This window comes from Dermochelys coriacea, chromosome 3, assembly GCF_009764565.3.
Source record: "Dermochelys coriacea isolate rDerCor1 chromosome 3, rDerCor1.pri.v4, whole genome shotgun sequence".
NCBI lineage: Eukaryota > Metazoa > Chordata > Testudines > Dermochelyidae > Dermochelys > Dermochelys coriacea.
Genome location: NC_050070.1, coordinates 52,291,430 through 52,319,038, shown reverse-complemented (window position 1 = coordinate 52,319,038; position 27,609 = coordinate 52,291,430). Strand labels below are relative to the sequence as shown.

At 37.1% G+C, this 27,609-nt stretch overlaps 1 protein-coding gene across 1 annotated transcript in view; it reads left to right on the top strand.

The window, feature by feature from the left end:
• Nucleotides 1-1,226: 1,226 nt before the first annotated feature.
• The window catches only part of LOC122459437 (fibropellin-3-like), a 46,617-nt gene continuing 20,234 nt past the window's right edge, over nucleotides 1,227-27,609 (top strand). The window contains exons 1-4 of the mRNA XM_043511473.1: nucleotides 1,227-1,518; nucleotides 6,652-6,755; nucleotides 7,075-7,214; nucleotides 17,748-17,914. Of these exons, the coding sequence (XP_043367408.1) occupies nucleotides 6,752-6,755; nucleotides 7,075-7,214; nucleotides 17,748-17,914 (311 nt within the window). The 5' untranslated portion in view covers nucleotides 1,227-1,518; nucleotides 6,652-6,751. The remainder of the gene's footprint in view (nucleotides 1,519-6,651; nucleotides 6,756-7,074; nucleotides 7,215-17,747; nucleotides 17,915-27,609) is intronic.

Genomic DNA, 27,609 nt, shown 5'->3' with positions numbered 1-27,609 from the left:
ACAGCTAAATTAAACCCTTAATATGATACAGACAGAAATGGCTGAAAGTGAAACTAAGTTCTACATTACATGCAGACGTGGGCAAAGCATAGCTGAATTAATAATGGTTTATGTGCAGCTGTGTAGGTTGTTTGAGGTTCATAATGTTGGTTAGCCAGCTGTGTGTCTTGTTCTGAAGCAGTCGGGTTCAATGATCTTTTCACCTTTTGGCTTCAGTTTCAAAGCGAGTTTCATACTGTCTGCTCACTTCATTCTCCAGAGAGCTGATTTTCTTTGAAAGAGATAAAGTATAAATAATACTACCGTTAGCTTCTTGACATAAATGGGCAGAAAAGTAATGGCTATGTGTATGTATTTTAATCTAATGGGATGGGACATGATTATTATAAAACAAGAGAACAAAATCCTGAATCTTGAAGTGGGAAAGCAGAAGTTGCCAAAATAGCTTTCGTTTTATAAATTAAAATGAATGATGTTACAGAAGTCCAAATATTGTAGTACTGCAGCTGAGAAAACTCTTTGGTGGCTTGACAGCTTTTGTCTGTCTGCTTGCCATTTCCTGCTGCTTGCTGCCTTGTGTGATGCAGGCTGGTAACTGTTTAGTGTACTCTCTGTGTATACAGCTATAGCCAAAGGTGAAAGTAAGCCGGTACGCCCTGGTACAGCGTACTGGCAAGAGCCGGTGCGCCGTACCGGGGTGGATCAGTTTCCCCAGGCACAATTTAAAGGGCCTGCGGCTCTCAGCAACAGCTGGAGCCCCTGGCCCTTAAAATTGCTGTCAGAGCCCCACTGCCGGAACCCTGAGGTAGCGGCGGCGGGGCTGGGGTGGCAATTTAAAGGGCTCTAGCGGTGGTTTAAAGGGCCCTGGGTGGTAGCAGCGGCTGGAGCCCTGAGCCCTTTAAATCATCCCTGGAGCCCTGCCGCTGCTTCCCCAGGGCTCCGGCAGGCTCCGGGGATGATTTAAAGGTCTGGGGCGGTAGGGGCGGCTGCAGCCCCGTCCTCGGAGCCCTGCTGCCGGAGCCCTGGGGAAGCAGCGGCAGGGCTCCAGGGATGATTTAAAGGGCTCAGGGCTCCAGCCGCTGCTACCACCCAGGGCCCTTTAAACCACCGCTAGAGCCCTTTAAACCTCTGACCTCCCCCAGCCCCACCCCTTCTGCCCGAGGCCCCGCCCCTTCCAGGGGCCAGAGCCGGCCCCAGCCCAGCCCCGTACTCATAAGTCCCTAGACTTCCTTCCCCCCTTGGCTATAGCCTATGCTAAATATCGTGTTAGTGAAATACATTGGGCTTGTATGTTTTTTCTATCTAAAAGTGATTAACAGTGTTCCAGCAAGAGTGGAAATGCAACAAACAGGTCAATAAAGTAAACTACAGTAGAACCTCAAAGATAGCAACACCAGAGTTACGGACTGACTGGTCAACCAGACACCATGTGAAACCGAAAGGAACCAGTCGGGCAACAGCAGAGCCAAAGAAACAAAAAAAGCAAATACTGAACTGTGCCTGCATTGCTTCTTAAAGGTAGGCACATCTAGGCTTCCTGTCCCTACCCTGCACCTCCACGCGAGGGGCAGCAACGTACAGCAATACACTTGGGCTGCCAGCCCAAGGCAGCTGCAGAGCAGGAGCAGCACTGGGGGTCTGCGCTGCTTTCACCCTCTTGCCCCCCCCCGGCCAGGAGGGGGACACACAGCCCTTTTTAACCTTTCTCCCCACAGCCAGGTGAGGGACATGCTCTGTTTCTCCCTCCCGCCCCCCGCGGGGACAGGCTGTTTTTACACATGCACACACACCCCCCCCACCAGAAGGGGCAAGCTTGCAAACATATGCCAGCACTGAGTAGAGAGCTCAGCTGCTACTGAAACATGGCCTGGAGTATCAGCTGCTGGATCTGGAGCCCGAACTGTGCTTTATTCAGAGTTACAAACATTTCAGAGTTAGGGACAAGCTCCATTCCGCAGAATCTGAGGTTCTACTGTATCTACAGAACTGCCTTTGTAATCCAGAACCCACTTTGCCTGCTTTTAGAGCCAGTGCTGTATATGTTGGGCCTAATATCTTCCCAGTTAATACTGAGCACCTTTTACAGGAATGTCTCGTTCAGTAAACAATTCCATTCTGGATTCTTTCAAACACATAATTCCCTAGTGCAGAGAGTAGCAGGTAAATGTAAAAAAAGTGTAATAATTAAAAAAAAGAAGAAGGGAACTGGAGAAGGAGAGAGATAATGAGTGGTGGGGCAGAGCATGCATCTTCTGATCAGTTTGCTGACTTTCAAGTTAGGAATCAAATCATGGAGAGAAAAGAAACAAAGAACAAAACTGGGGAGTTTTCTGGGACATTTCTGAATGATGGTTTTTAAAGTTATTAAATAATGGAATAAAGGAACATAGGGATTGCCAGACTGGATCAGACCCAGGGTCCATTTAGTCCAGTTTCCTGTCTCTGACAGTAGCCAGTACCAGATGCTTAAGAGAAAGGTGTAAGAATCCCACAGTATGCATTTGTGGGATAATCTGTCCCCAACATTAAGGCTTTGTCTACACTGCCAATCGAATGACAAAAATGTTGTCATTCACAGGTGCCTTAAAAGTTACCCCCCCCCCCGCCAAAAGACAAAATTTTTGCCACAGCAAGTGGCAGTGTAAATGGCTCATTGTCGGCAAGAGCACTCTCCTGTTGATAACATAAACTCCGCTAAAAGCTGTGTAGTGTAGACAAAGCATAAGTCTTATGCTAGTGTTTTATAGTTAGAGATTGTCTTAATTCCTGAAGTATGAAGTTTAATATCCCTTCCAGTTTATTAGCATTTATTACTACAGTTCTGGCTATTTCTTTTAATCATGGAAATTTTCAGTCACTTTTTAAATCTTGCTAGATTCTTAGATATAACCTGTACCTTTCCTATCATTCCATTTCTCCCATTTTTTAAAAAACTGGTTTCCCTGCTTTCTTATCTGTTTGGATAGTAAATAGGTAGATTCTTGTGTGTTTATTTTATTTTGACTTGCTTTGCCTTATCCAGTACCTGGGGGTGGGGCTTTATAAATAATTATTATTAAACAGTTTCACCTGGAGACGAGATAACTAGGTACTGGTCATTTAAATGCATAATTGACAAAGCAAAAAACTGTTTAAAATATTTTTCTCCCCAATTCTATTACTTTGTTATTTCTCCTTTGTTCTCTGTACCTGTTAAACTAATTCTTGATAGAGGAATAACTTGCTTAATTGCATTCAAAAATCCTGTTAGAGTTCTTTAAATGTTGCAGTTCTCAATTATTCAACCTTCACTCCACTATGAAGTGATAATCAGGCATCCAAAGTAGATTACTGTGGAGATCTCTCCTGACATCCATTTAACACTCAATCAGATCTTAATACCATAAATTATGTGTTTCTCAGCAGTATTCAGATCCTAATAAATTTTAAAACAGTTTGGAGTTACTAGTTTGTTGACCTCATTCTGGCAATGAAAAGTTGTAAAGTTTGTTTAAAGGAATTGGCCACTTAAAGGATTCAGAATTTTACCTAATACTGATTCCTTTACATAGGTTGATTGTGCTGATATTTATTTATAAAGTAATCTGAACAGATAATACTTCCAATTCCCTTTTAGGAATAAATGTGTAAGAGCCTACCCACAGGATAAGTTACAAGGGTAAAACAGGAGCTGGAGTTAAGTATGATTTTATTTTTGTGGGATTCCATTTAAATGAAAGCAGCAAAACCTTCCGTTAGAAGATTCCACTAAAAGTGATCTTACTTGCAGAATTTACAGGTCACATTAGCTTGGTTTCCCAGTTGAAATAGCTATATGCTGTTTGACATCCCCCCTACCCCCCGCAATCCCCCCAAAAAAAGAATCATTGTTAATACTTGGTATATATGCACATCACAGCCTGATGCAAATGTTCAACATGATGGTAAACAGGATCCATCCTCACAAACAGCAGATGAATTTGCTTACTATTTAAGTCCATAGGATGTGAGCATGCTCAGAATCTTGCAGGTTTCAGTTCTACATAGTTTTAGATATAACAGGGATTTACTGTTGCATGATGTTTGTATTTTTGTTATTTTACAATCATCTCTGACTAGTCCCATTTAATTTCATTCTTTTCAGCTCACTTAACTTTAATCTAGTTTAAACAAAACCCATTGTTTGAGTCATTCGAAAGCATACTGAGTAAAGTACAACAAAATATATGGTAAGGACTGAAGGATGGAATAAATGAAAAAGGTTGTTGAATGAAAGTAAACCCCCATTGACTTCAATGGGATTCTGCAAATGCAAAATTGCCACCTGCACAGGTCAAGGAGTTTGTCCAAGTTGCAGAATCAGGCCCTAATAGGTTAATTCCTCCTCACACTCACAGGAGTCTATAAAAGTTAAACTTCAGGCCTTTACTCAACAGTCCATTAAGAATGATCTTAAGTGCTTTGCTGAAGAAGGATTGACTTAAGCACATTCTTAAATGCTTTGCTGAAATGGAACCTCGGATAATTACCACACCCTCCCCCGCCAATTTCACAGGTTGTTAACTTATGTTCTCTAAAGGGCAAGCACCACAGAGCAACATAGTGATAAAAAAGAGCTGATCAGAACATTTAAAAAACAATTCCACAAAAAAAAAACAAAATTTTAAATTTGTTTTACATTTGCAGGGTTTGAAATGGAACATTTTTTTTCTTATCTTTTTCATAACATGTTGAATTTCTGAGCTGTTCTTCTTACTTCCTTTCTTCACCCCTTCTTACTACTTTGCTTTTGAGTGAAATCAAATGATTGTGTCCATTTTATTTTATTTTAATTTCAGTTTTGAATGTCATGAATGTTACATGAATTTCACTTTATAAATATCATTTCAGATTTGGAATTTGTCTAACATTACACTTGACCTAGAATGTCTTTTGGATCACTGGCTCTCATTTCTGAGTAGATTGCTCTATCCTTCGTATAACTGCCTACCTCACAGAATAAACCTTAAAGGAAAAGATAAAATCAACATCTCACAGTATAATCAAGCATAGCCTTCCTGGTTTATCTCTGTCATTCAGATATTTATGTTTTCCTTCAATTCCTTAATATCAGCCTTGCAAATTTGCAACAAAATTTTACCATACCAAGTACAAAAATATACTTGTCCAAATTTGGATGATAGAAAAATACTATTTTACTCAGACATAAAAAAGAAATTACTCCCTGTGGTCCAGTGGGCACGTACACTTCCATACAAATGTGAATATTTAAGTAGGACTAGTAGAAGTTTTCCTGAACTGTGTTGGATGGAAAAAGTGAGGTTTTGGATGTGCATTTTTCTTTTTCACAAAAAGTGTGTGCTTTCTTTGGGAATATCAACATTTTGTCAAAAAGCTAAAAACAAAAATTGGACTTTTGGCTATAAAAATTGTCATTTTTTTTTAAAGATGAAATTTTACAAGGAAAAAATGACAGTTTTCTGCCACTTTCATTAACATTTTAATGATTTTGCATTTTTATCATCTGCTCTGCTTCTGATGATGCAGAAGTGCAGCACAATTTTAAAGGGGGAGGGAGGAAGAGTGGTGCAAAGCTGAGAGAAGTACTAGAGTTTCCAGAAAATAGTTTAATGTTGCATATTTTGCAGCGATGCTTATCAGGTGGATTCCCTGCCCCCCCAGTTTTTATGAAGTTTTCCCTTCATTTTATTTTTCTGGTAAATAACATATGGAAAATACATTTTGAAATCCCATTTACATGGTGTTACAATTTCTGTGTTTACATTGTAACATCTTTTTTGGCTTTTTCCTGACTATGGTAGAGCTGACAGTCCTGTTGTTAGTTGAACCCTGGCATTCCATGATTTGAGTGCTTCTCTCTTCTCTAGGTGGCTTTACCAAGTGGCAGTTGCTAATGCTGTTACTTCTTAGTGCTGATAAAGCCTTAATCAGCTAATGGAATGATCCTAAGAGCTGCTTCAGAAAGACTGGAAAGCATTGTTATTATTTACTATTTGTATGATCATAGTGCTTAGGACAGCTAGGTGCTGTACAAACATAGAACAAAAAATGGTCCTGTCCACAAAGAGCTTACAATCTAAGTATAAGACAAAAGAGAACAGATCAGTATGACAGGCCATATTTTTCCTGGCCAAATGGATCCTACCACAAGATGAGATACATAAAAAATATGGGTCACAAAAAAGAAAATCCAGAATATAGATCTGGGCTGACCCATGCTCAAGATTCTTTTTAATCCTTGTCAGGGAAGAAGAAGAAAGGTAGAAAGGCTTTCAGAAGTTATTGTCTCCATTTCTGATGGCTTTTTCCTTTGAAATTTCCTGCACTTAAGCCTCAATCCTGCAACTAGATTAATGTGCCCGAGGTCTATTGTACTGGATCAAACTGCAGGATCAGAACCTTAAGAGACTTACTCTGTAAAGCACAGAGCACTTTTCCAGTCAGTAGGAGGTGAGGGCTCTTGGATCCTTACAAGATAAGTCCTTAGGTTCTAGTCCAATATTCCATTGGTTTTTTTGACTGTTTTAAAACCTTAAATATTTATTCTGTAAACTATTTGTCCCAGTTTGATATTTATTTATTAAGAATCTGTTCATCGTCCCTAACTTTTTATAGGGAGAAATAAACAATCTTGTTTGGATTTTTACCCAGGAGCGTTCTGTGAGATGGAAATTGATGAGTGTGGTTCCAATCCATGTAAACACGGAGGAACATGCATTGATTCCATAGGCCATTTTAGTGTACCTGCCTCATGGGTAAGTCATTCCAATAAATTGTACTTCTTTTAGTAACACCAATATTAATAAGAGAGAATTTAATTTAATTCACCTATTTAAATTCTCTTTCAATCATTTCCTTATATAAAAATGGCCATACAGCTTGACTTAATACATCATTAACAATGCATAATTTTTTGCAGACTCTCCTTTCGTGCTTTGTTTGAAGTGTCCTTTCAAAACATAAAAATGATCCAATTACTCTTAGAGTTATGTTAACTATAGCGTCATGGCTAGCCCCAATGTCAATGTATGTGAATGAACTGTGATTAAAAATTTTCTCTTTCTTATGGTATAGGATTTGAAGGTGAAAAATGTGAACTGGATATCGATGCCTGCTTATTCTACAATATAAGCTGCACCTCAGAGGAACTGTGTGTGGACAGACCTCATGGACTTAATTATACATGTTTGTTACCATGTATTGAAAATACAGAGGTAAGATAAGTAATATGTTCACCCAATACTTTATGAAAGTAAAATATTATAAAACCACAATCAAGTAATGATAGTTGAAAATATTATAAATTTATTAAAAAAAAACCCATAGAAATTCTTATTGTAAGTATTAAGTACCTGCATATATAGGATTGAATTAAATTTGGTTCACATTCAGAGTATCTCAAAATATTTTATGAAGTAATGAGTTATATAATAATAATGCAATGACTGTTCAGGCAAATATAGCATCCATTATAAACCCAGAAATCACTCCCAAACACCTAGGATATTAGAATCCATTTTTATTATGTGAGGAAATGCTTCCCAAGAAAGAGAGTAATCCCCAATTCATATTGAAAAAGTACAATGGAATCCTATGCATCTGTTTGGACAATGAATGTGTGGAAGAAGCCTTAGTTCTGCATGGTATCCAAATGATAATACTACTGTTGCCCCTGCACTCCAGTGCCAGTATTATCCGTCAGACTGATTCCATGTGTAGAAATTGTATTCAGGATCATTTGGTCCAGAAGCTAGAGTACTACAAATTGAATTAGACCGTATAAAGAAACCTTCAAGACCATGTACATACCTGCAAGATATACTGATCTGACTTTAAAGGCTCAGCAGTCAATTGAATTGGTGTAAATTACGACATAATTTCTTCCTTTCTGTATTACAGGACAACTGTATATTTACTTGGCTATTTTCAATATCATTATAAACTCTGTTTTAAAAACAACTCAACTCATTTCTAAAGAAAGATGTGATGAGATCTTGAAACTGTTAACTCATATGAGTAGTCCATTCAATAGAACTATTTGTGTGACTAAAATTTACCCACATAACAAAGAGCTGCAGACCTGGGCCCTTAATTTTCAATTTTTAAGATATTTTTATTGGCGGAAATAAAATTCTATTGTATTTTTCAAAATGATATTTATTTGAAAATCAATGTTTATGTTCTAGTCATTTCCAACAGCTGCCCAGACATGATAACCTGTGCTTAAAAAGACTTGACGTAGTCAATTATTTTACTGAAATATACTTATCACAAAAATATACTGTACAAAGCAGGCAATGCGTTTACAAAGAAGCAATCAACATTTATTTTGCCTTGAAGTCCATGGGTACCACATTCACCAATGAATATGAAATATAACACAGAAATACTTACTGCCTTAAAGGTTTAAATTTAAATTGTTCAGCATCTGGTAAATTTTAACATTTTTATGATGTAAAGTGCTATACTGAGTGCAAATGTACTGTACCTTGCATAACACTATAATGATGCAATAATCATTATGGCTAGTTAGGATGGAAAGTGATGATGTGCCAAGGATGCTGATGGGAGCTACTAAAACATTTTATTGTAATATTTCCTTAAAAGCCTTAAGATATATTTAATTTATTCATACAAACATTATAGAGACAGTCATAAATTTATGTGGACTGTATATATATATATATATATATATATATATATATATATATATATATATAGTATGAGGCATTTAATTTGCTCATAATGTGATAAACTACTGTTTTCTCTAAGGTGAAAGAAAACAGAAATAAAAAGTGTGAGATATATTTTCTTTAGCTCATTTCCTTAGTGTAGAGATTGGTAAATTAATATCATTTGCTTTGTGAAAATGACTTAAACTCTGAACGGTCTTTGGTGTAGTTTTAGTAATATTGTAAGTGATACTACAATTTCCATTAAGGAATTAAATTAAATAATTTCTTAAACATTTAAAGCCATTATTTCTTTTTGTAGTTATGAATAGAAGTATATATATATAGATATAGTGGCAAATTGCTGGCACTACTATGATGGGTCTAGCGCTGTCTCTTTTTTGGGGGGGGTCAGGGCAGCATTTCTTGCCCCTGAAGTGGGGTATTAACTGCCCCACTAGTGTCCTAGAGGAGGGGAGTGGAAAGGGAAGGACCTGGGCCGGCCCTCTACTCCGGGTCCCAGCCCAGGGGCCCTAGGAATAGCGGTAAACCACTAGAACTAGCGATTTCTTCCCCTGGGCTACTTCCCTCTCCTGCCCTTCAGCTTGTGGGGATTCCTGCCCTCCCTCTGGACAAACCTGGTGTCCCTTTACCTAGGGTCTTGGTCTTCTTAGGCCACCACAGTACTTCTCCAAACTCTCCTCTGCTTCCATCCAAACTGCTCTCTGCTCCAACACCAATCCACTCTGCTTCAACTCCTCCTCTTGTCTGATTGAAGCAGAAGTTTTTTATCATGTGACTGGCTTCAGGCGCTCTACTTGGCTTCAGGTGCTTTAATTAATCTATAGCAAACTTTCTTCCCTCTACAGGGAATAAGGCTCCCTTCTAACACTCTCCTGCTGCCCTCTGGCCATGCGGTATATATATATATATATATATATATATATATATATATATAAAACTTCATTTCCTGTTGAGAGAGAGAATTCCTTTTCAATCTGACACAATTTGCTATTGCCTCACAACCACTGCACTACTTTACTTGCGACCTAGTATTAAACACAACAAATTAGAAGAGTTTCTGTATTTTCAGCGTTTTTTTTAATATAAAGTGTGCAGTATACATTTTAGTCTGAGCAAATTTCCTTTTTTATAAATTTAAAATAATAATAATGCATAAAACTAAAAAGAAAAGGAGTACTTGTGGCACCTTAGAGACTAACAAATGTATTAGAGCATACGAAAGCTTATGCTCTAATAAATTTGTTAGTCTCTAAGGTGCCACAAGTACTCCTTTTCTTTTTGCGAATACAGACTAACACGGCTGTTACTCTGAAACCTGGCATAAAACTAAGTAAATGTGTAGTTAAACTTCCAAAACCAACCACATCTTTGCACTTATAATTATGCCTGCCTAACTTCCACCTGAAAGTTGGGGATCTACAGTAACACAAATCACTCAGGGGCCTTGTTAAATATTTGCATAATGATATCACAGTTCGATGATTAGCTGCACGATGTTATAAAACAGATTCATCTTTCCCCCTCTATCAGGAAGAATGCAATGATGAATCAAGAATAGTTCCCTGTATCCTGGGAATTTGGGCTCTATGATACAAAGGAAACTTTCTTTGAACCATACCTTACTATATTTTTGAGCAATACTGAAATCTGAGTGTGTAAAATCATGTGAAATGAGTTTGTGAAAGACTTTGCTCAGATGTTCACAAAAATACATTTTGCCAATATCACTCACATATATTTACAAGTCATATGATCCATTTGAAGAATAGGTTTTGGAATAAAAAAACATAAGTTGCTTCAAATAGGCAAAAAGAAAAGGAGGACTTGTGGTACCTTAGAGACTAACAAATTTATTTGAGCATAATCTTTCGTAAGCTACAGCTCACTTCATCAGATGCTCACGAAAGCTTATGCTCAAATAAATTTGTTAGTCTTTAAGGTGCCACAAGTCCTCCTTTTCTTTTTGCGGATACGGACTAACACAGCTGCTACTCTGAAACCAGTCATTTTTGAGTTATAAGTGGGGAAAAAGAATGGTTTTCAAAAACTAAAACCCACCCATTTTTCAAAAAATGGCTTTTCTGATTTATCTCAGACTTGTCCCCCATACAAATAATTCTTCTCTGGGCAGACTGTTTATTACTGGTGATGTATGAGCCTGAAATAGCATGGCTTGGCTTTTAGATTCCTGGTTGGCTTTGCAGGTCTGACATTTAGAAAAAAGCTATACTTGCAATGTAAACAAAACAGATTTGATCTGGTTTCAATGAGACACGGTCAATGGGTGTAGATTTTTTTTTTTCAATTTAGGAGCCACTTTTCAAAGTAGAACTACATTTTATTGTTTAAAGTATGAACTAATTATAAACCCTCAAGTCTAAATATGTTCAAACATGGTATTCACCTTATATAGTACATTGGGCTCCTACAAGGACTGTTGTGGATATAAAAGATTAACAATGTATACTTTCAAATTGTGTGGGATTTTAGCTTGGGCCATTCTACCCCAGAGAAGGTTGGTATTTTAGTGCTATTGTACAATACTTGTACAGACATGGATCCTTAACATTCTACCTACCCTGACTATCATTTATGGGGATTCCGTAATCCACTTTTGCGGGAACAGATATCCTCTGAATAACAGGTGGAATTTTAAAACTTCAGGATTGTAGTTTGAGACACACTTTAGGGTGAAGTATCAGGGGGTAGCCGTGTTAGTCTGTAGCCACAAAAACAACAAGGATTCCGGAGGCACCTTAAAGACTAACGGTTTTATTTGGGCATAAGCTTTCATGGGTAAAAAACCAATTCTTCAGATGCATGAAGTAAAAGTTACAGATGCAGGCATTATATACTGACACATGAAGAGAAGGGAGTTACCTCACAAGTGGACAAACAGTGTTAACAGGGCCAATTCAATCAGGGTGAATGTAGTCCACTCCCAAAAATTGATGAGGAGGTGTCAATTCCAGGAGAGGCAAAGCTGCTTTTGTAATGAGCCAGCCACTCCCAGTGCCTATTCAAGCCCAAATTAAGGGTGTTAAATTTGCAAATGAATTTTACTTCTGCAGTTCTGCATATTTAGGATGAAGATCTCTGAATAAAGGTAGTAGCTCAACAGTTAAAACTGTCAGTTTTCATTGTAAGCATAAGTTTTAGACACCACCAGCAACCATCATAACTTTCTCGAAAAAAAGGTCTTTTCTGTGTATTTCTATACATTGTCATGATATATTGAGTTTATAATCCAAGATCATTTCTTAATTTGAGGATGGATATTTATATCATTGTCTGGGATCAGAGGTAAAACACAGCAAAAAGGTACATTTGTTTCATTTCTAGAAGAAAAAAACAAACAGAATCCTGCTTTCTACCCATTATGTCTCCCATGAGTCCAGAAGAGAATATCGTCACTTGTCATCTAGGACAAATTAACTGGTCATTTTCACTTTATTGCATTTTTTGGTTGCCCTGCCTGCAACTATGAGATTGGCTTTGCAGTGATAATGCATGAGATAATCTGCAATAATATGATTAGGGTTTACTATAAAAAGGGACAATATTGTTTATTAAAACTGTAACAGGAAGCCAGGCAAAGTGGACTGGGAAAAATCCTGGCAGAAACTGGACAGTGAAGCAGAGACAGAGAGAGAGAGAGTGTTGCGTAGGGAATCATACTGTTTCTTTAATGTAAGAAATGTTCTCGTTCAGTTTTAGAGAAAAGTAATTGCCTGTATTTCTTTATCATTATCACATGACAAGGCATTTAAAAAAAACTTTATTTTTGATATACAAGCCTTGGGAAGATTCTGGTATTGGAGGAATGAGGAAAGGTGGCTCATCAAATGATCTCACTCTTATCAAGGGCAGATTTTGATACCCTTACTTATACTTAATAGTATTTTACTCCACAGTAGTCTAATAGGTACTACTGAATGTAAGAGTATCAGAATTTAGTTTTAATTTGCAAAATGAAAGGGTTAGAAAACCATTTGTATAGAGGTCTTTTTGTGATTTGAATAGTATCTTAACAATTGTATTTATCTTAAATTCCTTCTAAAATTATTTCTGTTTCTATCTAAACTGGAGTATAATAATCTAAGGAAGTAGTGGGCAACCTGTGGCCAGTGGGCCACAACTTCCCACAGCTCCCATTGGCTGAGAATGGCAAACCATGGCCACTGGGAGCTGTGGGTGGCCGTGCCTGGGGATGGTCAATGCAAACACTATCTTGCAGCCTGCCAGCAGATTACCCTGATGGGCTGCGTGCGGGCCGCAGGTTGCCCACCGCTGATCTAAGGACTTGTCTGCACTGCTCTGCAGTGCAGGCTATGGGAGTATGGATTGCATAGTGCACCAAAATGTTTCACTGTACTACTCTGTGTGGGTGCTGATGGTGTGAACTAAAAGGTACCTAGCTTGCATTAACATAGTCCTCTTTCAAACAGGACTATGTTAACGTGTAATCCTGTTTGAAAGAGGACTATGTTAATGCAAACTATGCACTTTTTATTTCATACCAGCAATTAGAATGCAACATTTATGTGCACTCTGTAATTCATACCCCTTTACTCAGTTTCAGTTGTGATCTCAGTCCTGATTTGAATCTAACTGAAGGAAACTTTCCTAACAACCCCTCCCCCACCCTTCAATCCTCTTTTCTTAGTTCCTATGGAAAGTAAAGCCACACCCAGAGGAACAGGTGACTCAGGGAACTGGTCATGGGATCTGGAGACTTTCAATTCTAGGTAACTGGTTGGAATCCAGCCCAGGTTGGTAGTCACCAAAAGACATTGCCATATGATAACCCTTGGGAAATAAGCCCAGTCTAGTTCCCAGTGTCACCAGGCAGCCACATCACAAAAAAACACCACTGTAACTGGCATTGACTTGCACTCCCTTCTGAAACTGCCTCTGAGGGTGCAAGAGTGGACAGGGCATGAAGCCTTGACTCCCCTCTAGGGAGACCATAGACATATGTTCCAATGGAACAATGAAAGTGTCAGCTGATATGGGGAGGTACACAACTGCAAAAAATCATATCCCATCCCCCGAATCCCCCCAGATGAGCCTAGACTCTGGAACTCATTGCAAAAGAATGATGAATGAGGAACATACAAAAGCCAATAGGAGAACACTTCAATCTTCCTAGACACTCAATAACAGATTTAAAAATAGCCATTCTTCAACAAAAAAAACCTTTAAAAACAGACTTCAAAAAGAAACTGCAGAGCTACAATTCATTTGCCAATTTAACAACATCAATTTGGGTTTGAATAGGGACTGGGAGTGGCTGGCTCACTGCAAAAGCAATTTTCCCTCTCTTGATATTGACAGCTCCTCATCAATTATTGGGAGGTGGATCACATCCACCCCGACTGAACTGGCCTTCAACATTGGTTCTCCCCTTGTAAGGTAGCTCCCTTCTCTTCATGTGCCAATATATATTTATGTCTGTATTTGTAATTTTCACTCCATGCATCTGAAGAATTGGGTTTTTTACCCATGAAAGTTTATGCCCAAATAAATCTGTTAGTCTTCAAGGTGCCATCGGAATTCTTGTTGTTTTTGAACTGTATCTAATCTAGAACATTGAAGCAGGTTGCTAGAATAGGTTATAGTACAAGTGGGTCAGTGTACCCATACTAGCTTAGTGGAGCCTCTCACATACAGAAAGTTACTCATGTGAGTAAGTGTTTGTAGGCTAGGGGCTTATGGATCATGTGATTGTTAAATGAACATTAAAGGGAGGCTGTCTGTTGTCAAAGTAGGCTCATTTGAACAATATACATTTAATATAGTCAAATGCAAGGTCATATATCTAGAAATAAAGAATTTAGGTCACATGTACTGGAGGGTAACTGCCCTGGAATTCAGTGAGAATAAACAGGACTTAGGGGTTATTGAAAGTACCAGCTGAACCTAAGTTCCCAGTGTAGTGCTGTAGCTAACAGGACAAATGTGATACTTGGTTGTAAGAGCAGGGGAGCATAGAGCAGGAGTAGGGAGGTGGAACTATTACCTTTAGATAAAGCCATTAATGGATACTGTATCCAGTTCTATGGGCAGTCCACACTTCAGCAAGGATTTTGACAAAGTGGCAAGGGTTCAGGAAAAAGCTACAAGAATTATTTGAAATGTGGGAAACCTGCCTTATAGTAAGAGACTAAAAGAGCTCAATCGATTTAGTTTATCCAAGAGAAGGGGTAAGAGATGACTTGCTCATGGTCTGCAAGTACCTAAATAGGGAATAGATTTCTAACAGTAGTCAGCTCTTCATTTGAGCAGAAAAAGGCAGTACACAATCTAATAGCTAAATGATGAAGTTACACAAATTCAGACTAGAAACAAGGTGCACATTTTTAACTGGAGCTCAGGTTCAGTTGGAATTTGCAATGATCTTAACTCCTTTTCATTGTCACTGGATTCCAAGATAACCACTGAAACAACTCACCAAGGGACATCGTGGACTCTCCATCAGTTGGAGTCGTTAAATCAAGACTAGATATTTTTGAAAGGTCTGCTTTATCTCAAACAGAGTTTACAGGTTTGATACAGGAATCACTGGGTGAAAGTGTCTGGCCTGGTATATGCAGAAGGTCAGACTAGTTGATCATAATAGTACCTTTTGGCCTTAAGGTTTTGTACTCTATAATTGGTGAGGAAGCACACTTGCACACATATGTACTATACTCATAATGCTGCTGTTATCTCTGACCAAATATAGAGAAACACCAGTGGTCAGACTAGCCTTATATATATATAGGTATATTGGGGATATAAAGACCTTATTTTGTTTTATTCCTAAATTCAAACACACTCTGCTTTTCTTAATGTTTTATTTATAATTTCCTGATGCACAATTCAATAATGAACTTTGAAATCAAGGCAAACATTTTATATGAGATCCAATAACAAAGGGAGTGGGAAAGAGCATTTAGAGCCTTGAAAATTTAGCAAAACCTCAGGAAATACCCAGACAAAATAAAAGGGCAAGATATATACATTTATATATAAAAGGGACAAGATATTTCCATAACTGTAAAGAGGGCTTGATTCTATCAACTTTATTCAAGCTGAGTAGTTCCCTCCATCAAAAGTAGTCACATTGAGAAATGAGCCCAGCATAATTCCAGTATTTAACACTAATAGCATAGCAAAAAGATCCAATTTTAAGGTCAGTTTAAAACTTAATCAAAGACAAATTAATATAGCGAATTTCTGGCAAGAATTTTTATTGCTACAAATCTTGATAACATTTTAAATGGATTCAGACTTAATCAAACTGAGGTACTAGGGAGCTACATAGATCATTGGCAGAGCCCAACTCACCATTTTCTTTAGAAGTCAATAGACTAGTGAGAAAAGCCTTAGTTTCATATTTTTTAAAAGTAGTTTTTCCTATTTTTATGAAGGCTAAGTTTTCATGAAAGCTGAAAAGAGACCTTAAAAGTTAAAAATTGACAAGAAAAGAGGATACATTTCCTTCTTAGAGCTCAGGTGATCTTTGATACATTGGGAAATGCATGAACCTTTTTGTTTAAAGAAAAAAAAAAGAGTATTTTTCCCCAACAAGATTTATTAATCTTTCACAATCAGCAGATTACAAAATGTGCTAGTCCTTGCCAACCCTGTAAAATATTTACTAAGCATCAGAACAGGTTCAAAACTATATACAGGGTAGATTGAAGACACTAGCAGAATTTTAAAGGTTAGTCATAGAATTATATTAATTCCTCTTCCTGACAACCCTTGGAAAATCCAGAATATACAAGTCATACAAACATTTTCATTTAAGCATCACAAACCTGCATTTTCATTAAATAATACTGTAGGTGATATATTTGTATCTGCTAAGTTTTACTTGCCACTCAAAGCGGAGTATCCAACAACTAAGCACAAGAGAAATGTAGAAAGATGCATGTAAGAAACTACTTCTGCTCTTAAGTTTCAGTGGAGTTGCCCTGGTTTAAGTAAGAGCAGATTTTGTTTCAAAAAGTCTTACTCATCTGTTTCAGTGCTTCTCCTTCTATGCCCCCAAAAAGTGTGTTAGAATAATTACATTTGTCAGTCTTCACATTGTAATGACCAGCTAAAGTAGGAATCCCCCAAATTGCCTATAGATCTTTCAACATTCAGTGGCCGGCCAGAGAATTAGTCTTCCTGACAAACTGTTCAATATTATGTCTATAGTTACTAGTAGCTTATTTTCTCGACGAAACCAGCAACTTTGTTTTAAAGAGGGTTTACCATAGCAAGAAATGTCATGGCTACCTGAAAATTATATTACTACTTTGTTTTGTTTTTTTCTTTCAAAGATAAGTATATTTAACTCCCCCCCCCCAAAAAAAACAATTAGAATTCTAAGTCCAAAAACAGATGAAATTTGATGTCCTTGTCTCATTCAGTCACATAGGGTTTTTTTTTAATACCCATATTTTAGAATATAACAAATACTCATATTCTAAAGTGTGCCCTTTGTTCCTCATACAGCCTTTTGCTTCTTCTAGCTCAGTGGTTTCCAACTTATGGTCTGAGGACTCCTGGGTACACAGACTATGTCTAAGATTTCCAACTTTTTGTTCAAAATTTTTTAGGGGCCTGCAAATGAAAAAAAGGTTGAAAACCACTGTTCTAGTTAATCATTACCGAACCAGCAAAAATGTTCACATCTTCTGACTAGAGCTTTATTCTAAGTTAAATTATAACTATGCTACTGGCTGCAATGCTTTTATTTTCTACATTTAACAGAATAGGCTATTTTATTATTTGTCATCTTATCTAAAATACGTGTGTTTATAACCAATTATAACAAACTTTATAGTTACACTGTATCATAACATTGTACACAACAATAGATTCAAATGTTGGTTTATCTTCATTGCAGTTTATATTTTAATTCACTGAGATTTGTCTTTGACCATATTATTAGAGAAAACTGTCATACTCACAGTTATTTTCCAAAACAGTTTATTTAATCAAATTTCTTAGGTAATGACAACCCGTTGAGATGAAACCCTCTTCTTGTATGTGTGTAATTCTCACTTTTAGTCATGTGCAAATGGAGGTAGCTGCTTCCTTGATGAAGACAACCAGAGTTCTCAATGTGTCTGTGCTCCTGGATGGACTGGGCGAACATGCCTGGAGAATATTAATGACTGTGAAGAGAACTGGTGCCAGCATGGAGCCACTTGTGAAGATGGAATCAATGAATACAGGTACTAACATAACACTTTAAGTGTATTCATAGAAGTTTGTGCAGGCTAAAGGCAAAGCTGAAATATTATTCCCTCCTGTTAAAATTAAAATGTGATTTGCTATTGCATTCCTGTCCTCCTTCAAATCTTAAAATATCATGGGCACGAACTTGTAATAAGTGCATACCTTCAAAAATATAGTGTTCAGATTGAAATATTTCACAGGCTGGTCTCATAACTATACATATCTTTACTTGACAGGAGGCTAAAATAACTAAAATACATTCCCAGCTAAACGGTTCATCTTCGCTTACAAAATGGTACATAACTTTAGCCACATGAAGTGACAAATGCAGTAACTTTTCGTATTAAAATATAAATAAAAATAACTAAATGGATAATTAAAATGCTGAGTTATTGGTGGCCTTTACTTGAGGATGTTCAGACAAAACTGTCCAATGTGTTCTAGTTTCCTTGGTAAACTGTAAACACACTACACATATTTTAAAACCAGGCTCAGTGAAATTATGGAGAAAATAATTCTATGCACAGACACTGTGCAGTTGTGCTTGTGAGCACTGAATTATTTTTTTCTGTCAGGAAAAAGTGAAAAATAATCTCTATATAATCTCTATTAATATTGTTTTGAAGTTGTGGTTTTTATGCTACCTCCAGTTATAGTGAGCATATATAATTAATATGCTTTATAATTAGTATTATAAAGCTGATGATAGAAACTATTAAAACATCTGAAATAAAAATATGCTTACTCTCAAGAACTACTGTCCTAGAAGCCTCTAATAAAATATGTAACTTAAATAATAATTGAAACCACCCAACCCATACAAAATTAGATAAGTATACCCTACCAAATACAGCTGTCTTTGAGGGGAGCATGAAGGAGGGGAAAGAATAGAAGAAAATTTTTTTCACACACACAAAAATCACAAAAATGCTTTTTTTCAAAATATTTGGAATTTCAATTTTTTTCCGACTAACTTTAATATCAATTAATTGTGCTATCTTCAATTGTTTAATAATTTTAAAGGGGGTAAACATGTGATTGTATATAGTTGGCAGGCAAAATATTCAACAGTTTTAGTGTGACATACACATGGTACTATGTAGACTGATGAACAGCTGTTGCATCTCAGACCTATTACCTCAGGTGCCTTTGACACCACCACTCTGGTTCTGTTCACACACATTCTTCAGCATGTAAATCACTCCCAGCTATATTGTGAGAGTGCTGCAGTCAGCCACTCTGGAATTACGTAACAGGGTGACACCAGTACATTCCCAGTCCCAGATTTTTCCCCAGAAATGTGCGTCTGGTACTGTTCAGCCTTCTCCTGGACAATACAAGTTCATATAAAGTCTGTTATTTTATTAACAGAAATACACAGATCCTGTTATCCCAAATGGATTTTCTCAAACACTTCAATTCAAACACACTTAGATAAAACAACAAGTTTATTAACTACAAAGAGATAGATGCTGAGTGAACACAAGTAATGAGGCATAAAGATCAGACTTGGTTACAAGAAAAATAAAGAGAAAATGCAACTAATGCCTAACTTAACAAACTAGGCTAAATTCAAAGCAAAGTCTCTCTAACCACATTTCAGAAGTTCTACTTGCTGAACTTCTATCAGTCAGGATCCCTCCCCCACTCCAACACTGATTTATTTGTTCCTCAGGTGTTGTGAATGCTCTGGATAGAGACACAGAGAGTGTCTTTTCTAGTCCTCTCTCTCCTTTGAGAAGCTTCTCCAGCTGGGAACAGGGCACCAGGCAGTCTCCCTGGACAGGAACTCTATTCTGTATCTTTGCTCTGATGGAGATTTTCACCCATGTCCCTTTCCCTTCCAATGAATAGCCCACTTAGTTGGTGATGGCCCATTTGACCTTGCTTACACCTGGCTGAGGTGTCAGCTTGCCCTTTGTCTCTGAGGAACTGGTTTGGTTGCTCCCCAGACTTGGAACATGACTTAGTAACACCATACAGTGGAATCTTGCATACAAAGTTGCCACACATATTTTACTAGGACAATGAATCAGCAAATTATGAGTTTTCAAATGATGCCTTAAAGACATTATTTGCACAGAGATTATTACAAGAGTGTGTAAGGGATGAATTCACAGGTACAGACTGTCACACATGGATCTGTAGAACAGTAAACAATGATATTATATGGCTTTTGGCCATTTGTCCTACAACAATGCTAACAAGTCTCAAGGGACTGGATGGCTTTGGAAAATAGTAATGGGCTACAAGGCGTTTTGCATCTAGGTTATTGGTTTAAATCCAGTTCAGAGTCAAAACAAAAAAAAAACATACTTATCATTTGCTGGCTTCCCAGTCGTTAGAAGGCAAATGATGTTGATGATCAAACCAGTTTCTGTGGAACAAGTACACACATCACTAAAAACATCAGCCCAACACTAACTGACAGCTTCAGTAGAGAGGCAAAAGCTTGATTTAATATAGTCCTCCAAAACAAGGTGGCGGCAGATTACAGGAACAGTGTGTGGAAGTTACAGTACAATCCTGCCATGTGCACAAGGATTTCTGCTTCTAGGTGGCAATCCAAGCATTCTTTATGAAAACTGAAATATTTCTCTTTCAAAAATTAATGGATTTCTCAGGAGTACATGTTCTCAGTAGGTAAAATAATGTAATTTGTAATTTTGCTTTCCCAATCTACCTTTAAAACTAAAAGACTAGAACAAGAACTACTGAGTATAACTACTCCAGTTATACAACTTTTTAAATAGATTCTTGCAATTTGAATGTCAGTCATAAAGGAGGTATCACTTTTGATAAGGGATATGTCAAGAGCCTTATTTGATATAAACTAGCTTAAGAACAAACAGATAGCAACAAACTGTCAATGTGATAAATAGAGAGTTAGATGTGTAACTCTAATTAACAATCATACTATGATCCATTTTAAACCTAGTATATTAATTTTAAAAGATTACTTACCACTATGGTCTTCATGCATTAAGTTTGCACCTTGATTATTCTCTAGAATTCCACAAAATGTGAAATATCATACCAGATGATGTATTTCATGTATGGACATTCAATTTAAAATATCTTATCAAATGTGTTTTTCCTAATTTAAAAAAATGAAATTCTTGTTAATCATTGGCATGATTTGTCATATTGGGACTGCAGTGGGATCGGAAAGCTTGTAAAGCACTCAGGCTAGCTCTAAGCACCTCGTCATGCCCTTCTATCTGTCCCCTCTCCCTGCTATTGGCTAGACCGGAGCTGTTTCCAAACAGCTAACAGGGATGGCAGAACCAGAATAGCTGAAGAAAAAGTTGGTTGAATTTTAACCAAAACTGATTTTTTGTTTTGTTTTTTTTTCCTGAAAAAACAAAGAACAAACCAAAATAATTTGTGTTGAACAAAAAGTTTCAGCTGTTGATTTGAAATGACATTTCAAAACAATGTCAATTTGGAACATTTTAAAAAAAAGCACTCTGTGTGTTGGCTGAAACCATTCACTGAATTCACAAAGTTTTGATACCCTGAAAAATCCATTTTTCTGCAAATTTACTATTAGCTGAAAAACTTTTTCTCAGCTCCAAATATGATTCAAACTCCTCTCTGGTGGAACATTACCAGGACATCTTCCAGCTGCCTACTATACTCTAACACCCAATCAGAGCCCCTCCCCCTCATCTATTTCTCTTCAAGGGTTAGGAGTACAGAAGAACTAGCTGTGCACATCACAGATAAAATGTCAACTGTATATTTAATTCAATAGGACTGTAGTCTTCTATTTCCATGAAGGCATAATTCAATAGCAGACCCTTTTCAGAGAGAGCTGTGTATCTCAGGGTTTTAAGCTGTTGCCCATCACTGTAATATCTAAGCACCTTCCATGTAAAATGATAGCAGTAGGAAGTCTCTGGCACTTCTCCTTTTTTTAGGTTAAAAGCTCTACTTAGGTAGTGGTTTTGTTAAGTGTTTCTTTCAGGTTTTATAAAGATTTTATTAATTTTAAAGATATTGGGTCTAATTCCCCTGTTGCACTGGTGTAAATCAGGAGTACTTCTATTATAGACAGTGGAGTCACATAGGCATACAATCATTGTAAGAGAAAGGAAAATAAAGGCCTTGCCCTTTATTATTCCTTTTGGGCACTTTGTGAAGATCTTCAGCATATGTAGCAGTTCTGGCTGAAGCAGAGAGGGACTTTTACAACTTTAATGGAAGCAGGAATCATGGTCATTGGTATATGGTTGGGGGCAAAAGGGTCATAACAATGTTCCCTTTAAGTTTTGCATGCCTTCCATTGACATGATGGTGTGCTAAATCAGGGCTTCTGGAGGCAATGCAAACTCTTATTAATTAAAATAAAGTGCTGCATTTCCAAGGGTGTCAGTTCAGTTTGGATGAGTTATTATACCTGTTGGAAGTCAGCATGTCTTATTGAAGTAATCCATTGTCAAATGCATATTGACTGCATTATCATACAACTGCATATACACGCCAAAGGGAATAATAGAACTTTTGACCTTTTGTTCCCCAAAACTAGTGAGCAAAAAGAACATCTCCAGTGGTTGGGCCATTAGGGAACTGTAACATATACACATGTTTGAGATATCCCTTTCAGCTATACATACACATCTTTCAATTATATCCTTTGCAGAGGGGGAAATATATAGGACTGATTTAACATGGCCTGTGGATAGGTATTTATTTAATTATTCCTCAAAGAGAAAGATCCCTCCAAGGACAGGAATGTTTTGGAGTCTGCCTTGAGAGGGAGCCATTTCATTTTAGGTGTTGGATTTCTTTGGTATGTATGTTCCTGACATTCTAGTCCTGATTAGGAGAAGAACATAAATTTGGGGGGAACTATACATTGTTACTAGAGTTCCAAAGTAGCTCTTTAATCACACTCTAATCAGTAAGGGAGAGTATCTTGTACTTACATAATTATGATCAACTAACTGTAGTTTTAATTAAATAAACCATGGCCCTGATCCCACAATCTGATTTATAATGGAGAGCTCTCACCCCTGCAGAGAGCCCCACTGAAACAGCACAATGGGACTCCACCCAGGTGCAGCAGCCTCCCTACATGTATCAAAATGCTGTATCAGAACCTAATAGATTATTTATACTTGTTGATACCCTGATGTATTATGATGATTACAATGTTATGATAAACTAGTTTTATGCTTAAAACGTATCCTACTTTATAGAAATAGTTTTGAGGTCTGCATTTCAGAAAGTTATGCCAAAAAATCTTTCCCGTAAAGAAAACTGATTAGGTTGATACTAAAGCCTAAATATCATGCTCATTTTCCAGTATTCTTGACATATTCCATGTAAATTCTTAAACAGTATGTATAATTTAATTTTGAATTAATCTCACTAACAAAGAGTAAAGCTTTACTTACTTAAAATTGCACGACAAGAGAATGGTTTGGAATATGAAACAGTCTATTTGTGTGATGCCAGTGTGATTATAAATGGTAAATATATGTTAGTTACGTTTTGAGAAGCAAAAAACCCCAAAGCTGCTGTTGGTATATCCTGCCTTTTGCTCAAAACTAGCTGGGAAATTTAAGGAGTTGGATTATATTTTTTGCTTCAAAGGTCCATATTTTTCCATTCTCTTGTACATTTAGAACCTAACTGGCATCCCTGTTTAAAATGGTAGTTCTGTGATCTGCATACCCTTCTGTAACAATAATAGGCTTCTACTGCTAGTGAAAGAGGTGACTACTTTCCCCTACTTTGCTGTAGCTCTAGAAGGTACGTGGATATATGTTGTAATTTCTTAAGGAGTATTTCTGTAATAATTTACATAATATCTTTTCTGTAGAGACAACAGGTGCTTACAGAAACCACAGTGGAACTAAATAACCTTTTAATCCATTTATGAATGTGTGTACAGTTCATATTTCTGTTAGTATTTGAAATAATTAACACTGAGCAAATATAGTTAATCTGTTCAGAGTATTATTATAAATAATATTTAATTTTAAAAACTCACTTCAGATACACTGGGAGGAATTCATCCTGTGCTAATGCTGAACCTGACTGTTTCTTGTGCTTCCCCTATCAGTTATTGGAGGCTGATTCAGGTACCAGCACCGGTTAGAGTAGCTACAGCACATGTCTAACTTGATCATTGTCTGCAGTGATTGCTATGGGCTGTGCCAAGAGCCAGGAATCATGCATAGGAACTGTCATACTGGTCTGTTTAGTTCAGCATCCTACCCGACAGTGGCCAACACCATATGTTTCAAAGGAAGGTGTTAGAACTCCACAGTAGACAGATGTGGAGTATTCTTTCCCTATAGTAGGTCTCATACTGATCTCTAATAGTCAGAAATTGGCTTAACTCCTGAATCATGAGCTTTATCATCCATTCCAAAATGTTTGTTAGCATCAACTATGAAAACCCTGGTTATTATTATGTTATCCATGTAAATGTCCAATCACTTTTTGACTCTTGCTAAGTTCTTGGCCTAAACAACTTCCTATGTCAGTGAGTTCCACAATCTAATTACACGCTTCCTGAAAAAGCATTTCCTTTTATCAGATTTGAATTTGCCACCTATCGGTTTCATTGACTATTCCCTTGTTCTTGTGTTATGAGACAGAACACAAGCTCCACAACTAACTTCTCTAGACCATTCATTATTTTATATACTTTTATCTCTGACTTTTATTTGTCTCTTATTTATCTCAATAGGTACCCCTGCACTGAGATTCCTGTAGGGGATGTGTTAATGTCAGATATGCTAGATCTGTCTCTGTGAAGAAGGATACTTATGCTAAGGGAAAAATGTCTGGGGTGCAGGGCTTAATAACAGAGCCGTCTTCAATGAAGTGTAATGCACCAATAAATGTAGCTGACTGTCCTAGCTTACGAGTTCAACCTTTTGCCCACTGAAGTCACTGCCAAAGCTGCCATTATATCAGTAGAGCTGGATCAAATCATATGAGCTCATTAACACCAGTCTTATGTTGTTGTAAGTCCAATGATTTCCATGGAATTACTCTTGGTTTACAGCAGTGTACTTGAGAGCTGAATCAGGATCTTGCCAGCTCTTGTTTTACTTTGCCTTTGTCTTTCCCTTTTCCTTACACTTTGGGTCTCACAGCTCTTTCTCTGCCACTGTCCATCATCCTTTGCAAACCAACAAAAATCTCCCACATATCTTGAAAAGACATTATTAACCAGGAGAAAGGGGAAACCAAGACAAGTAAACTTAAAAAAAAGACAAGCAACAAGCAGTTTTTCACGTCTGGTTTAATCTTTGGATTTATCTCTGGTGTCTATTCTTGGGGTGAATTAATTGCACAGCTTGAGCCTAATAAGTAGAGATGGGCAGACAATGAAATGCCAAGTTGGACAGGAGTTGTAAAATACCTGCAGGTGATCTTCCTGGAACCCAGTATCAGTCATGTATGTGGTCAACCTTCTGACACTGGACAGAGAAACAACAGCAGCATAATTGATAACAGCGTATCCCTCACACTCAAATGTAGAGAAATCAAGGTAGTGGGATGCCCTAAGTGCAGTCCTCTTTTATAATTTTTCTCATTGATACTGGGTTTAGTTTCTTGAGACTGTTACTTGGTTACAGAGTGCTGCCTCATGGTAATAGGCTGGTGAGTTGGTACAGCTCTTTCTTTCCCATTTTTCCACACATCCAAAATGCAAATTACAATCTCGCATTCTCAGCTTGTTGTTGAAATATAACAAAAATAAATCAGTGCACAAATATACCTGCCTGGTATAGAATAGTTAAATGAAACGTGTTTCTTCTCCCTTTTCCTTTCTTCATTTCCTAAATTAATGGGAAATAACTCTGCCATCCATGCAATTGTATATAAAACTGTGTCAGAGAACACCTAATATGGCCAGTCCAAGACCCTCAACTTTGAAACAAACCAAATAGTCTGTTTGTTTGTCTGGCTTTCTTCTTATTAATGTACCCTTTCAGAGTACTGCAACAAAAAATGAAATCTCAGACTGTACTCAAAATGGCTAATATACTTTACCTAACCTTGGGAAAGACAAGATTTGCAGTATCAATGAACATTTAATTTTGTTGTTCCCTTTTTAAATGGGGGATCTGTCCAATCTTTTATTCTCATTCACAAAGAGATGTTTTCTGCTTCACCGAGGCTGGCTTTTAGAATAACTCAGCCTGGCTTTTAGAATAACTAGAGTATGTTGTAAACAATATAAGAAATGAGAAACCCTGACCACCTAATACAAGAAGGGGAATATTCTAGTCCTATTACAGTTAAGGGAAATTTTTTCATTGATTTTATTAGAAACAAAATTAGGCCCTAAAAGCGCATCAAGTACAAATGATTCAACCTCACAATTGCATAAATACATTATTTTAGGTATCTAATACTGAGGGTGATGATGCCAGGTGATGTGCTGAAGAATCATATGATCAATGAAAAGTATTACATGGTTCTCTTCATAATGAACCAGCCTGCAGTGCTGTCACTGTTGTTGTCTGTTCTAAATCTGTTCTTTGGAAAAAGAGGACATTTGCCTGAAGTGTTGTCAATCTGATACCTTTCACAAGCACATGGTTAATACAAAAAAGGATTTTCAAAACACATTGCTATTCCCCTCTAACCATTTGTGATTTTTTTGTATTGACTAGTATTTATGTGACAGATACATAGCTTATGCTCAAATAAATTTGTTATTCTCTAAGGTGCCACAAGTACTCTTTTCTTTTTTGCAAATACAGACTAACACGGCTGCTACTCTGAAAATTGTTCCTTAGAAAATTCCTTGTAAAAATGCTTCTAAGTATTACACAAAAGTAAAAAAAAAATTAAAGTATTTTATAGAGAGGTCCCCTTATTTAAATGTTAATCTTTTTCCTTTCAAAGTACAGAACATTCCATTTAATTGACACATGTTTGATTGGGATAAGGCTGTTTTACAGGGACTTCTCCCAAGGAACTAATTTAGCCTAATGATGAACAGCAATGGCTGCTGTTTTATCATAACAGAATTGGCATAAATTCCATATATTGAGGATGCATTTGACCAGAACAAAAAGTGTCTGTTTCCCAGATAGGAACAGATGGTGCCTAGACTATTTTTGGGGTGCAACAGGGAATAGAAGAGAAACAGTGATAGTAAGGAAAGCTACATGATCTAGAACAACCTTACACCTTCCTCCACACAGCAAACATACTTCTACTACTGTAAGTGAAGTGGAAGGTAGCTCCCTGATCACATAAAGGCCCTTAATGTAGCTGGCCATAGAAGATCACATGTATATGATTCAGCCAACAGCCAGCCAATCCAGATTTCTCTTTTCTCATTGCTTTCAGTGGATGGGATAAATGGATGGTTGAGCAGCCTATAGCCTTCTGATGGGTAGAAGAATGGATCTGCTGAGTTACCATGGTGTGAAAGAGAGATGTGGGAGTCCAAGGGAGGGGGATATATATGTATGTATATATATGTATATATATATATATATAAAAAGAAGAAATGGAGGGAAAATATTTTTAAAGAAAAATAATACACTAAAAGGAGGAAAAGAAAACAGAAGGAGAGAGAGAAAGGAAAGACAACCGCACCTCTGATAAGGCATGGTATGTGGTGAGACTGAATCACTGGGTTAAGCAGTACTTAACTAAATTTTGAAAAAGTATTAAATGTTATATATTAACATAAATACTTGTA